Below are 12,856 nucleotides of genomic sequence, written 5' to 3' on the forward strand. Positions count from 1 at the left end.
TACGATATATAAGGCATATGTGGGGAGGGCAGCGTGGCATGTCTGGGAGGCAGTGTGGCATGTCTGGGGAGGATGGAGTGGTGTATCAGGGGGTATAAGGCGTATCAGGCACAGTGGCATATGTGGGGGTGGAGTGGAATATGTGAGAGGTAGTGTGGCATATGTGGGAGGCAGCGTGGAGTGGCATATGTGGGAGGCAGCGTGGAGTGGTATATGTGGGAGGCAGCATGGAGCGGTATATGTGGGAGGCAGCGTGGAGCGGTATATGTGGGAGGCAGCGTGGAGTGGTATATGTGGGAGGCAGCGTGGAGTGGTATATGTGGGAGGCAGCGTGGAGCGGTATATGTGGGAGGCAGCGTGGAGTGGTATATGTGGGAGGCAGCGTGGCATGTCTGGGAGGCAGCGTGGCAAGCCTGTGCTCAAATGTGCATAAATTGGGGTGGCTGGTTGGGAAATAAAGACAAGAAATGCATTTTATCAGGTTTTTTTTTAATTCTGCGTTTGTATTTAACATCATTTGTTTATTAAATTATTTTAAATAAATGAAAAATGTACATTCATTTTTTTATCCGATTAATCGATTAATCGAAAAAATAATCGGCCAACTAATCGATTATGAAAATAATCGTTAGTTGCAGCCCTAGTCACACCACAGCACTTCAATGGGGTTTTTTCCACACCACTGTAAATATATATATATATATATATATATATATATATATATATATATATATATTTAGCAAATTTGATCCATGCACTCCAGAGGACAGGGGCTAATTACACTGGTGCAGTCACAGCAAAATAATATAACAAATGGAGAAAGAAGGATTCAGGGTACTTGAATATGATAAAAAATAATTGGTTTCTTGTAAAAAAAACCCAAAAAAACGTTTTAGTCCCTCACAGGATTTTTTGTAATCCACACTAATTTTCTTAATAGTCTTCTGGTTGTTTGTTTCTGCGTTTGTTATATAATATATATTTTTCGACTTGCACATTCAGATTTGTAAGACTTGCAAATGGAATTTTGGCCAATTCCGCGATTCGTAGGAAGCCACGAAAACGAGGCCAGACCCTCCACAAAGCGGACCCTTTCATTCGCTCTCACACTCTCATTCACTCTCTTGCTCACTCTCTAAATGAGAGCATCTTCTTGTTCTTCATCTTTTCCTCTCTCCTTTATCTTCTATCTTCAGCCGCATCTCCGCGGACATAACCTGGCGTGCTTTCATTCCCAAAATTAAAAATCCCAACCACCTCTCCCCCGATTTTCATCTGAACGGAATGGGCAGGCAATGTCATTCGTTCCTCTAAAATGAATGGGCCAAAAATGAACCGAGAAATATCTATAATATGTATGCGTGTGTGCTGAATAAGATTCTCTATGTATCTCACATTTTGTTTTTGATATGTATCGCAATGAGGATTTTTGCCCTCTGTTTCTCTAATTGAGTTTGTAGCTTGTGGAATATTATGCTCATATTTCTTCCAGGTAGAACCAATATGTCAAGGCAGGCTACAGCTACCAGATAATTAGGTTTCACATCAATGCATTCTCTTCTGAGTACATATGGGGAAAAATGGAGGACTTCAAGAGGCATTTTTATAAGTATGCATAATTGTATTAACATTCTCAAAGTGGCAATTTTAATGTCCCCGACAGTCATACTATTGAAGAACGCATATTAAAGTACTCTGTGTGTAAAAATTAAAGCACCCAGTCAGTGGCAGGGAAACACCACTTTTTCCATGCAAATGCTCAGGGGTCTTAATAGACCACCGTCTGCTGGAGCACACTGGAGTTGAGTACATTAAAAAAGGAGGTAAAATAATGAGGATGAATAATTATCAGAATCTGAGAACATGACGCTTAGATGACTGCTCCCGTGGAATGCATATAAGATATGTTTCTATTCTGTGTGCATTGCCGATGGAAGCCTCTAAACACAATTACATTTACTGTGGCAAGCTTTGAAATACAGGATTTGGGATAAATGACAGATTTGGTTTAATGAATAAACCCAATCAGTAATGGGGTTTGTGATCTTACGTGGAGGCACTAGTTATTATTAGTATTAGTAGTAGTATTATTCCTTATATTTCATATTGTGGTGGTTAACATACATAACAAAAGATACTCACACACATACAGGTATAATAGAAATGTAGGAGGAGGGCAGCTAAGGCAACAGGGCTGCATCTTCTAGGTCAGGCAACTAATTTTATTTATTTTTATTTTGAAGAATGCATATTATGGTACTCAGAGCACTTTAATATGCATTTGTATTTAATGAGGCTGTGTGAGACATTACATTGTATCACTTTGTGTTTGGTTTCTGTGAAAATGATACACTTCAAAACTGCAGTCACCAATGTGCTAGTGCCAACTGTTTAATGCTTTTGGTTTGGGACCTGTGTAGGGTTTTTCTAAAGTTTTTTTTTCCATTTTCTGGAAGTTATTTAAGGGGTTTTTCTAAATTTTTTGTGCCGTTTCTTTTTTACTTTTTTGGAAACTTTTTGTACCGCAATGAGAGTAGGGCTGAAGATCTCTGTGGGTTGTAATCTGTAATCTGTTTCAAATAGGGTTATACAGCCTGCCCTTCTGTTTGGGTACTCAGATGCTCTCAGTGTAACAGTGCTTTTGGGTGATCTGAGGACCACTACTATGTCCTTTTTCATTAAACAAATAGTTTTTTGATGTTTGCATACTCTCAGGACACCTTACCAGAAGAGCCATCCAGCTTCCAGGTGCCACATGGGGAGCTGCAGTGGAGGTCTGTAGTTGGACCTCCATTGACTTTACAGCCCTCTGGGACAGTAAGGCAAAACAAGAGGATCTCCCAACTAGTCCATGATCCCCAATGCCTGCAATGGCGGCACAGTGGGACAGTGCTCAAAAAATTGGGACTATCCCATTAAGACCAGTTGGTATGTACTGGTATTTGTTTATATTGGTATTTATTTCTCCCCTCATCTCTGCATTATATTATCAGAGGATCTATACAGGAATACACTCTATTAAAAAAAATCGCCTATTGTGCAGGAGTGTTTCCCCCACTGCATGTATTACCTGGTTACTTTTACATTAAATTAGATTGTTATAGAGGTACAGGATTCTATGATAACATTCTCTGTAAGCTTCCATTTGTCACACTGTTAATATGTCCACATAAGCAATGGGATCATTATTTGTAATACATGTTCTCTGGGCCATACTACGTACAGCATCAGCCACTGAGCCTTAAATTAGATTAATGCTCGTTTTACGTATGTAGCTGTATTCCAGGGAAAAGAGTCAGGCATTCAGGACATCCATCTGGGTATTGTTATGTTTGTTCGTGCAAAGGACCAGACTGGATTATGAGGAATTAAGCCTTGAGTGTCAAGAAAAAACATTTCTGTAATATTCTATTCATTGTGTTGGATGCAGAACTGCAGATCACACTTTATTTCAATGTTTATGATCTACATGGATGCAGAATCTCCTTAAAGGAGCAGTATAGCTTTTCCAGCAAACAAACCAATAATCTATTTACCAAGCTGTAACCGATTTGGCTTAAAATGTGATATTGCAGTAGGATGGAGGGTAATAAAATAAGCATTTGCGTAGACTATACCCTACTAGCTTTAGGTCAAAAATAAAATAAAAGTAATATATTCAATGCCCCATGATAACAGATGGTAAAATGGCTTCTGTTTGAATGGAGGCACGTGTGTGTGTGTGTGTATAATTTATCTGCACCATTGCCTAGGGGTTGGAAGATACATTGATTTGAATGGACCCCAGTCATTGCATTGCTCCCAAATGACGAAATACTATTACCTCAACTGACCACTTGGCTTCTTGTGGAACCACTTCTTGACCACTCTTTGTTTGTGGAACAGTCAGCAAAACATCCATGAGGATTTCTATTTTTGATTTGAAGAACATAGTAATACTACAAAGTGTGCTTTAAAAAAAGAAAATGTCGAGATGGGGTACATGATTAGTGTCCATTTCCCAGGAGTAGTTTTCACCACCCATGTAGAATAAATCTGCAGCCTAGCTCTGCCGAGGACTATATTATCCCACCGCTGTGGACGTCTTATTCTGGAAAGCTTGCACCCTCAATGTATGGGTCATTTTAATAAGGCCATGGTTCGGATTTGCAGTGGCTATTAATTCAGTTCCTCTGCTGAAGGCAGCGCATGAGAATTTAATGATGAGGAAGACATATTAATTCTAGATGATCAAGGGCTGCTGTGTTTCCACTGCAGCGGGTGCTACACCCGTGCGTCCGACGGAATTTCTCCTTGCTGGGCTGTCCTGCTTAGTAAGCGTTATGTTAATATCATACGTTACCTCCTGGCTGCTCCGGACTTGAGACTCCTATGGTGTAAACGACATACAGCAGCCATCCAGTGCTTTTATTACACAGCCCCGATCATTCTTATCCATTTGAAAAGAATCTCCATTTGTGATTGTAAAACAAAATGGGCAAGCGTAAGGATCTGAGCAACTTTGACTTTGAACTGCAGCTATTGTGGGGTGTTCCCGGTCTGCAGTGGTCAGTATCAAAAGTGGTCCAAGGAAGGAAAAGTGGTGAACCAGCGACAGGGTCATGGGCGGCCAAGGCTCATTGATGCTGGCTGGCCCATGTTGTCAAATCCAACAGAAGAGCGACTGTAGCTCAAATTGCCGAAAGTGGGCACGTGAACATAAGAACCGGACCTTGGAGCAATGGAAGAAGGTGGCCTGATGAATCACATTTTCTTTTACATCACGTGGATGGCCGGGTGCGTCACTTACCTGGAGAACACATGGCACCAGAATCTATCCATGGGGGCCGCACCTTGCAATTTACAGGACTTAAAGGATCTGCTGCTAACGTCTTGGTGCAGATACCACAGCACACCTCTAGTGGAGTCCATGCCTCGACGGGTCCGTTTTGGCGGCAAAAGAGGGTCCTACACAATATTAGGCAGGTGGCCATAATGTCATGACTGATCAGTGTATATTGTTTTTTAGGAGGAACAAGAAGCTTTTTAAAAAAAAAACAAAACATCATTTTTACAATAGCTTTACAGGTGTATAAATTATACACCGCTAGTGTACTAAAAATATATTTAACTTGCAATGATTTGGAAACCCCCCTTTATGCCTATATGATTTTCATTAATTTCATGTTTAGGTCCAAGTGGAAGTCATATTACAGTGGGATTTTATGCGTGGGAACTGTGTTTTTAATAGACCATCCAATTGTCTTATATGTTGTTTCAGTTTATGGGGACAGTGACGACTTTAACTTGGAAGATGCTTTCAGCAATGGTCCTACAGAGAAGCGTGAGTATTGGAATCATAGAAAGGATATCTGTGTTAAGGAGAGAATAAGATCTGTTTGTATCATTTGTATTACTTGTGCTGAGAGCGGTTAAGGTTGGTCTCATAGAGTTGAATGTAATTGATGCTGGCTCCATCAGGAATGATTCACAAAGAAAGCACATTGCGCTGGATGATAACCCAATACACGTTGTGGCAATTTACAGGTTTTAAACACAACATATAGACATTTTTACATGATCTGTTGATTAATGTATTTAGATGTCTAACTTTCAATTTGGATGAAGTTTTTTTTTTTTGTTTTTTTTTTTTTCTAAAAAAAAAAAAAAAAGGGAAAAGTTAATGGTGTTAACTTTCGTGGCTAGTGAAAGGAAATTGATTTAGCACATTGTTAACGGAGCACCGCTCCAGCATGTACCTGTTCCGTATTGACAGTGTGAATCCTGCAGTTATTTCCGCCTCTGTAATATATACTTCTGAACAACTAAAAGGCTTCTGGCTGTTCTAAGGAGCACTTAGGAAATCTTGATAAAAGCAAGCAGTTAAAAAACTTTTAAATTAACTAAATCCAGTTTACATGAGAATATTCTTAGTTAACCTCTCCTCTCCGTGAAAGCCTGATCCTGAAGGTAAGTTAATAGTATACTAAAAGGAGGATGATAGTTGCCAAGACCCGCGCAAAGAGCAGCCATATTTACTAATGCTAGTTTGCAGAAAAATGTTTACATCATAGAGGTGGGAGATGGCCAAGGCGATGGGGATAGGTTTAGGAATCAGGATAAAGAGATACTATTGGTAACATAGAGAAAGTAAGTTTTAGCAGAGGTGCCTTCAGCAGGGTCACGCAAGGTTGATGACCCAAATTTGTTTAAGAGACATTAATAACCGCCAAGAGAGATGACTGTTCTCATGTGAAGACCGTGCAAAACCTAAGTGTGCGGAAGCCCTCACAGTGTTCATTGTCAAACCTAGACGAAAGTAATGGAAGCAGAAACGAGGTAGAGACCTCAGCGCCATGTCAGACTCACCGGTCTCTTAATAAACTATTGGTAAAAGACACCTTCTCTCTGCCCCCTCTCACTCTTCTTGTTATCCCTGCCCCCCATTCAGTTTCCCTGACTTCCCGGTCATCCCATCACAGCTGATGGCCCAGTACCAGGAATGGTCCTGCCATGTAGGCCAACTAGGCATCTGCTTAGAAGAACAAACAGCTAGGTGGCACCACCATGAGGTTGTGTCCTAGCAGCCAAGTATATGTAGGAGATGATTGTAGAGCAGGGGTGTCAAAATTCTTGCTTTGAAGGGGGGGAATTAGTTTGAACCATTTTGAGTGAGACACCTTTCCTGATTATGGCCCTCGAGGCATGCTGTTTTGCACCCCTGTTCTAGAAACATAGGTGACCTACAAAAAGATAAAAATCTTAGAACCAGCCTCTCACAGTCTTTGTGCGTTGTTGAGGGAGAGCGCATGAAATTCATCCATGTTTAGGGGTACATTTCTGTGCAAAAAACACTTGAAAAGGTTAAATATTTGCATATTGTACAGGAAGGTTAAAAGGATTATCATTCGTTCCTGCTATTATATTCCTTCAGCATTTGTGGACAGTATTATTAAAATTAAAAACAGAAATGTATCTTTCAGTGGTTGCATTATCACTGATAATTCCTAATATATTTTCTTTTTGTCCTCAGCTAAACCAAAACTACCCAAAATTCCAGCCAATAAACCAAGTAAGTCTTCAGTTCATTTGATAAATAATATGGCGTATTACTTAAGTACGGATGGTGAATAAAATGTGACCTGTGATATTAAGGTAATGGAATCAGTTTTAAAACATAGAAAATATTTTAAAAGACTAAACTGTGGACCAAGATAATCTTAGTAGGTATCACTCGGGATATAGATGTTACAAATCGTTTGAAAGCATGGATCTAGAACTTGTGATAGTAATAATGGTGTTTATTGGACCCACTCATAGCCATTAAATGACCTTTTTCATATATGGAAAACATTAATTTCACTCTCTACCAAATAAACCATAGCAGATATGGAATCTTCCTCTGAAAAAACCTCCTTTTATATTCGAGTAAATGCGGTATTGTTGGGCCTTATAATGTCATAACGTGCTGCTGGAAAGAATAAAACTGATCCTTAGCACGTTGTCCCTTGTGGTGTTACATCCCAGTTTATTTTGTGGAATAAAGAAATTAAATATATGAGGGAACTGATGCTTCTCAGAGAAAGCAGAAACATATCGCCCATCTTAATGAATTTAATACAGCCGGGTTACTTATAGAAAAGGTTTGTTTTGGTTTAATATTTGACTGTAGTTTATTAAATATAGTTTACATGCCCTTTTATGTTTAAGTAATATCTAGTTAACAATTCCTCAGTTGATCTTAGAGTGGGATTTACGTTGATACAAATAAAAAGACTACGTTGTACCGAGTGACAGTCTTCTGACAGCTCATCAATATGATGACTGTCAGGATGCCTATCTCCTAATGTCAGAGACAAATGTCTCGTGATATCTCTGTAACGTACATGAGCGGCGGGCAGATGGTTTTCTGGCACTTTGAGCGTACATAATATACGGTAGTTAACAGTACGGATCTGTTTACTGGCTATTAGATGTTTCCTTGGTATATTATATATATAATATATATATATATATATATATATATATATATATATATATATAGTGGTAGCCTACATTTAAAGAATCGATTGTGGATAAAATAGCAAAGCAGCCCTTTGCTTTTTTTAAACAAGCCAATTGTAGCCCAAAATGACCACTGAATACTCATAGCTGGAGCAGAGTTTATGAGGATGAAACTCTGCTCTCCAGAAGTGGGGTGAAAAAGTCTTCACATTGTTTTGTAAATTGCTTAAGCACCCGACGCATGCCTTTTATAGCAGAGTGCGGTTAAATTGTCTTGTAAAAATCATTGTGTGTTTAAACATTGTGTGTTTAAATGTGTTAAACTGTACTACTTGCTATGAGGGTGCTGCATTACTATCCACGCGCTCGTTGGATTCATGTGTACTTGTGTCTCAGTTGCAGATGACGATTTGGATTTATTAGATTTTTTTGATACCCCAAGCAAACCAACGACGAAGCCTCCGAGGCCAGCCCCGAGACCCCCACCAAAGAAACAAGGTAATAAATATTCAGGGTTTGTTACGGGCAGCTTACCTACAACTCAGACCCCAAAGAGCCGTAGCTACAGATTACAGGAGTGGATGAAGACATTATTTCCATCAAGAATAAACATACTGCATCAAAACATACAGTAGATTCTGAGATGTGTTATACAGAATTCCTCCATTAAGCACTCACTGTACAGTAGGGTAGGACTGTATTTACTTACATTATGTTTACAATGCATAGAAAGAAAATTTGAATTGTATGAATGTTTTTTATTTCCGGTACTTTTTTCTCCTTAGTTTTCTGTTTATTTTTTTTAAGATACCTGTTTAATATTTTAGTAGAAAGGAATGTTATCTATAATAAAAAAATACAGTGTTGTTTTTTTTTACGATATGGCAACATAAATATCTTAATTATATTCTATTGTAACATCTCCGGGGTTCTTAAACTAAACCATGACTTAAGACGGCACCATAGCTTGTGAATGAAGCAGGATGAAGGACAACCTAGTCTAGTTCTTTAAACAAGATGGAGTGAGTTACATAGTTAAAAGTCACACCTTCCCATTCAAAGTAGATAAAATACGGGGCTAGCTCACCCACCCCTTCAGGTCACGCAGCATCACGTTCGTACCATCAGCTTCGTAGACAGACTGGCATTGGAGCATCAGCACAGGTACAAGCTTTGCCTGCTGGTGTGTTATGCCTGACGGAAGGGCCCTGTTAACAGAATTTGAAACTTTATTATCTCTTAGTTATGGAGTGTCCATGTGTTGTTACAGGTGATGACCTGGATTTAGCCGATTTCTTTGATACCCCAAGCAAGCCAACAACGAAGCCACCTCGCCCAGCTCCAAGACCTCCTCCAAAGAAGTCAGGTGAAAAAACTTGTGGGATCTGACACATCCAGTATAATCTGTGTCCATATATTCTACTGGAATCCATATTACGATATTCTCTTAATTAGCTATTGACCTTTGTTACAGTATGTGATGGACAAGCTATTGGTAGTTGGTGGGAGTTGGATGCAGAAAACATATACACTACTACTGATACAAGCCTAATTCTGTTCCTACTATACATCTTTCACATATGTTGTCATAAATAATGATTTAATTGCTTTATTTTCAGATAACCCCAAACCCCGTAATCCAGGTAATCTCATTTTATTTTCCTGAGATACAATAATTGAATTGTTCTAAATCATGTTTTTTCTTTTTTAATTACATTTTTATTTGTATTTCTTTGGTGTTAATTTCACTGAATCTAAGGAAATTAATCCAATATAATAAAAAAAAAAGCAGGCATAACTTTTTATGCTGATAACATTATATAATGATAAAGTGTGAGACAAACTATTATCTTAATTTGCAATGATGCTTAAAAAAGCCTTTTTGTTTCTAGGAATATATAGAGGTTATTGTGTAAATAGGCATATGTTGTGTAGTTTGATAGAATTATCCATTTGTGATCTTTTTGTGTATGTAATTTGCCAGTTTTTTCTGAAAGAGGGGGTTACCTACATTTTCATCACATCTGAGAAGTTATTGTTGCATAATCATATTTTTTGTGTGGCTTTTTTTTTATTTATTTTTAAGATCCAAATGATTTTGACTTAGGAGACGCTTTAAAGAATAACAACGATGGGAAAGGTATGTTGTTCTGATGGTCATGATCAAAATTGTGTAATGAAGAGACAGCCATAATACTGGCACATTTCTGTGTTTAACTGCAAAATCAGGGAAGCTAAGCTCAAATCAGAAGTGTTTTCATTATTCTACCCAAACTATGTCTTTATTTCCATCCTCCCGACCTTATTAGCGTGACTCACGACAAACTGTGTAGAAGCTGTGAGCATGACAGGAGTTTTATGACATGTATTTATCTCGACGCAACAGCGATGTGGCCCACATTCGTAGGGACGTAAATATTTAAGACCCGATTCATGTTTTGTTTTGTGTTTTGGTTACACTCAATACGTTTAAGTCCAGTGTGATTCATCCCCCCCCCTTAGAATAACATTTTAGGTTTTTTAGGACATCTGGGGTTCGACATCAAACAATCCCAAAAATTAGTGACAAGTCAGATGTTCGTTTTATATTCTAAATTTCCAACAGGGTTGATTATTCCCTTTATAGGGAGAGACAAAGGGAAAAAACAAAGTTACAGCGTGGAGAAGGGAAAGATGGGAGGAAAGATGAAAGGGGGGTCAAGTACAAATTGGACCCTTCTCAACTAGATGAAACTGACCCAGCAAGTAACTTTTGTGGCCAGCATGACTTTTTTAAAACTTTTGTATATTAAATGATGTTATTTTTTCACAGGGAAACTACACACGTGATCACGTAAAATCTAAATACTCCATGTGCAGCATGAGAACTTTACGTGAATACATTAATCAATGCCTTTGATCCCTTAAAAGTGATTTCTTCACAATTATGCCAAATAAAACACTAACACAAAATCGGTAGGAAAATCATTTAAGAACCAAAGTTATCACTACTCTAGTAGACCGTTGGACATGAGGGTGTGACGTGATATGTTGTGTTTTAATGGATTGGTAACTTCTTAGACGATTCCATGAACTCTATCAATAGGTAGCTGCTGCAATAATGAATTAATCTGTCTTTTTTTCCAATTAATATGGATTTTGTAATTATTTGTAACTACATTATGATTACCTCCCGGTTTTGAGATTGAAAGGCATTCACAGCGAACAGAGATTTGTTGCATGAAATAAGCGGTTTTCGTAGGAAGACGGTGAAAGACAATAATCTTTTTGTGAAGGGATCTTGACATTTCGCGTGTGGATGGGAGCTGAGAGCACTGAATAGCTGCCATAGTCAGTAAACTGCTACCCACACCCCAAAGGGCCACAGAAAAAACCTCTAGTAAACGCCCTGCAATCACATATACAAGTCAATCTTCATTTTATTGCAGGCAACACATCTAAATGATGAATCTCTGCAGAAACCACAAGCCGTGGCCCCCCAGTCAGTTTTTTTGCAGGCCCCTGTACCCTTCTACTTAGAACCCCTATAAAGCCAGATCCATTGCCAATAAGCTATCCTCGTAAGGCCAGATCATTGTTACTGGGCTTTAGGGGTGCGATATAAATTAAAGTTGTGGTGGGAAATTGATGGACACTGAATGAAATATTTCCTTTAAATAAAATGTGATTCTTGCGATTAACCCTCTTAAGTTCTTTTGCAGACATTTCGGATTCTGATTTGGAGGACATCTTTAATGACGGTTATAACCCAGACAAAAAGAAAGGTAGAGTATTTAGAACTAGATGTTACCCCTAGTGGGATCTTGGTATGGCCCAAACTGGGTTCCCTACCGGACACAGCCTTTCGGTGCACAGTAGTGTTTGGTTCTTTTAAAAGGAGCCATAACAACTACAAAAATGAAGCAAAAATGCATAGTTTCTTAAAAGGAGCTCCCACGGATTTTATTACTATGTTAGATTATAAGTGTTCAAGCGAATTGTTATTTTTTGTTTTAGAACTGTTCTAGTTTTTGCGCAATATAATGTTTTCAGACAGCTCCATGTTAGTCATTTGTATGGGTTCTGACATGATTGGCTCGGTCTTAAACGCCCAGACAGACACCTGAGCAGACAGTCTATGGAGGAACGGACTTCATTAGCATTGCCATAAAGAATCATCTCAGTGTGGTGTGTGAGCAGGGAAAGTCACCTAAAATATCACAAAACAGGCCGTAATGGCAGCATCCAGGTAAAGAACGTTTATTGGAATATAATTAATTTTGTATCCGCTGGTGAAAGCGGAAAAAGATATCTGCACCACTGGAACAAATATCACTGCTACCTCAGCAGCTCACCAGGAATACTGACCCCTGGGCAGAGATTAAGGAGCAGAGCGGCAGGGGCACCTCCATACCATAGTCTCGGCCACCGTCCATACATAATATGCATTATACTGGCACATTGCTGTATATTTATTGCTATTGTGATTCTAGATAACGATCACATGAGTAGAAGGCATGTACACCCATATATGCCACCGTTTGGACCCACGCACACCTGAATGGTCTCTGCATTCTGCAGGAGCTGTTCATTCTTGATCAGTGATAGCGTTTGTCTTGCACTGGTTGCCATCTCCTCACCGATTTACCGTTTTCTACGTCTAGAAAGAAAATATTTTTTTCCCGTTTACTTCTTTAATATCGCCTATGCAATAAAAGAGGTGTTTCTCTCTTTAGGTGGAGGAGGTAGAGCTGCCGAAAACAACGATCGCTCTGACACCGGTGGGTGAAAACGTTTTTTTGTACACCCAAAACATGGTAAAACTTTCAACCAAACAGGACATGTATGAAACATGTTTAGCATATATATATATTTATAATGCGATTCACAAATA

General features: G+C 38.8%; 1 protein-coding gene across 1 annotated transcript; it reads left to right on the plus strand.

The window, feature by feature from the left end:
* The first annotated feature begins 2,870 nt into the window (after positions 1-2,870).
* LOC149298175 (CD99 antigen-like protein 2) lies at positions 2,871-12,751 on the plus strand. Its single transcript, XM_089487648.1, has 8 exons — positions 2,871-2,928; positions 5,261-5,323; positions 7,013-7,051; positions 9,254-9,349; positions 9,603-9,626; positions 10,070-10,123; positions 11,685-11,747; positions 12,699-12,751. Exons 1-8 carry the CDS (start codon positions 2,871-2,873, stop codon positions 12,749-12,751), a joined length of 450 nt encoding a protein of 149 aa, XP_089343774.1.
* Positions 12,752-12,856: the final 105 nt, after the last annotated feature.

This window comes from Sceloporus occidentalis, unplaced genomic scaffold (genome assembly GCF_023333645.1).
Source record: "Sceloporus occidentalis isolate IW3139 unplaced genomic scaffold, rSceOcc1.0.p SCAF_34, whole genome shotgun sequence".
NCBI lineage: Eukaryota > Metazoa > Chordata > Lepidosauria > Squamata > Phrynosomatidae > Sceloporus > Sceloporus occidentalis.

What these genes read in the sequence shown, in the direction of transcription:
- LOC149298175 (XM_089487648.1), top strand. Translation starts at nt 2,871, where the DNA reads ATGGCGGCACAGTGGGACAGTGCTCAAAAAATTGGGACTATCCCATTA. An exon ending in CCCCAAACCCCGTAATCCAG is followed by an intron (nt 9,627 to 10,069) that starts GTAATCTCATTT and finishes TTTATTTTTAAG; the next exon opens with ATCCAAATGATTTTGACTTA. An exon ending in TAACCCAGACAAAAAGAAAG is followed by an intron (nt 11,748 to 12,698) that starts GTAGAGTATTTA and finishes TTCTCTCTTTAG; the next exon opens with GTGGAGGAGGTAGAGCTGCC.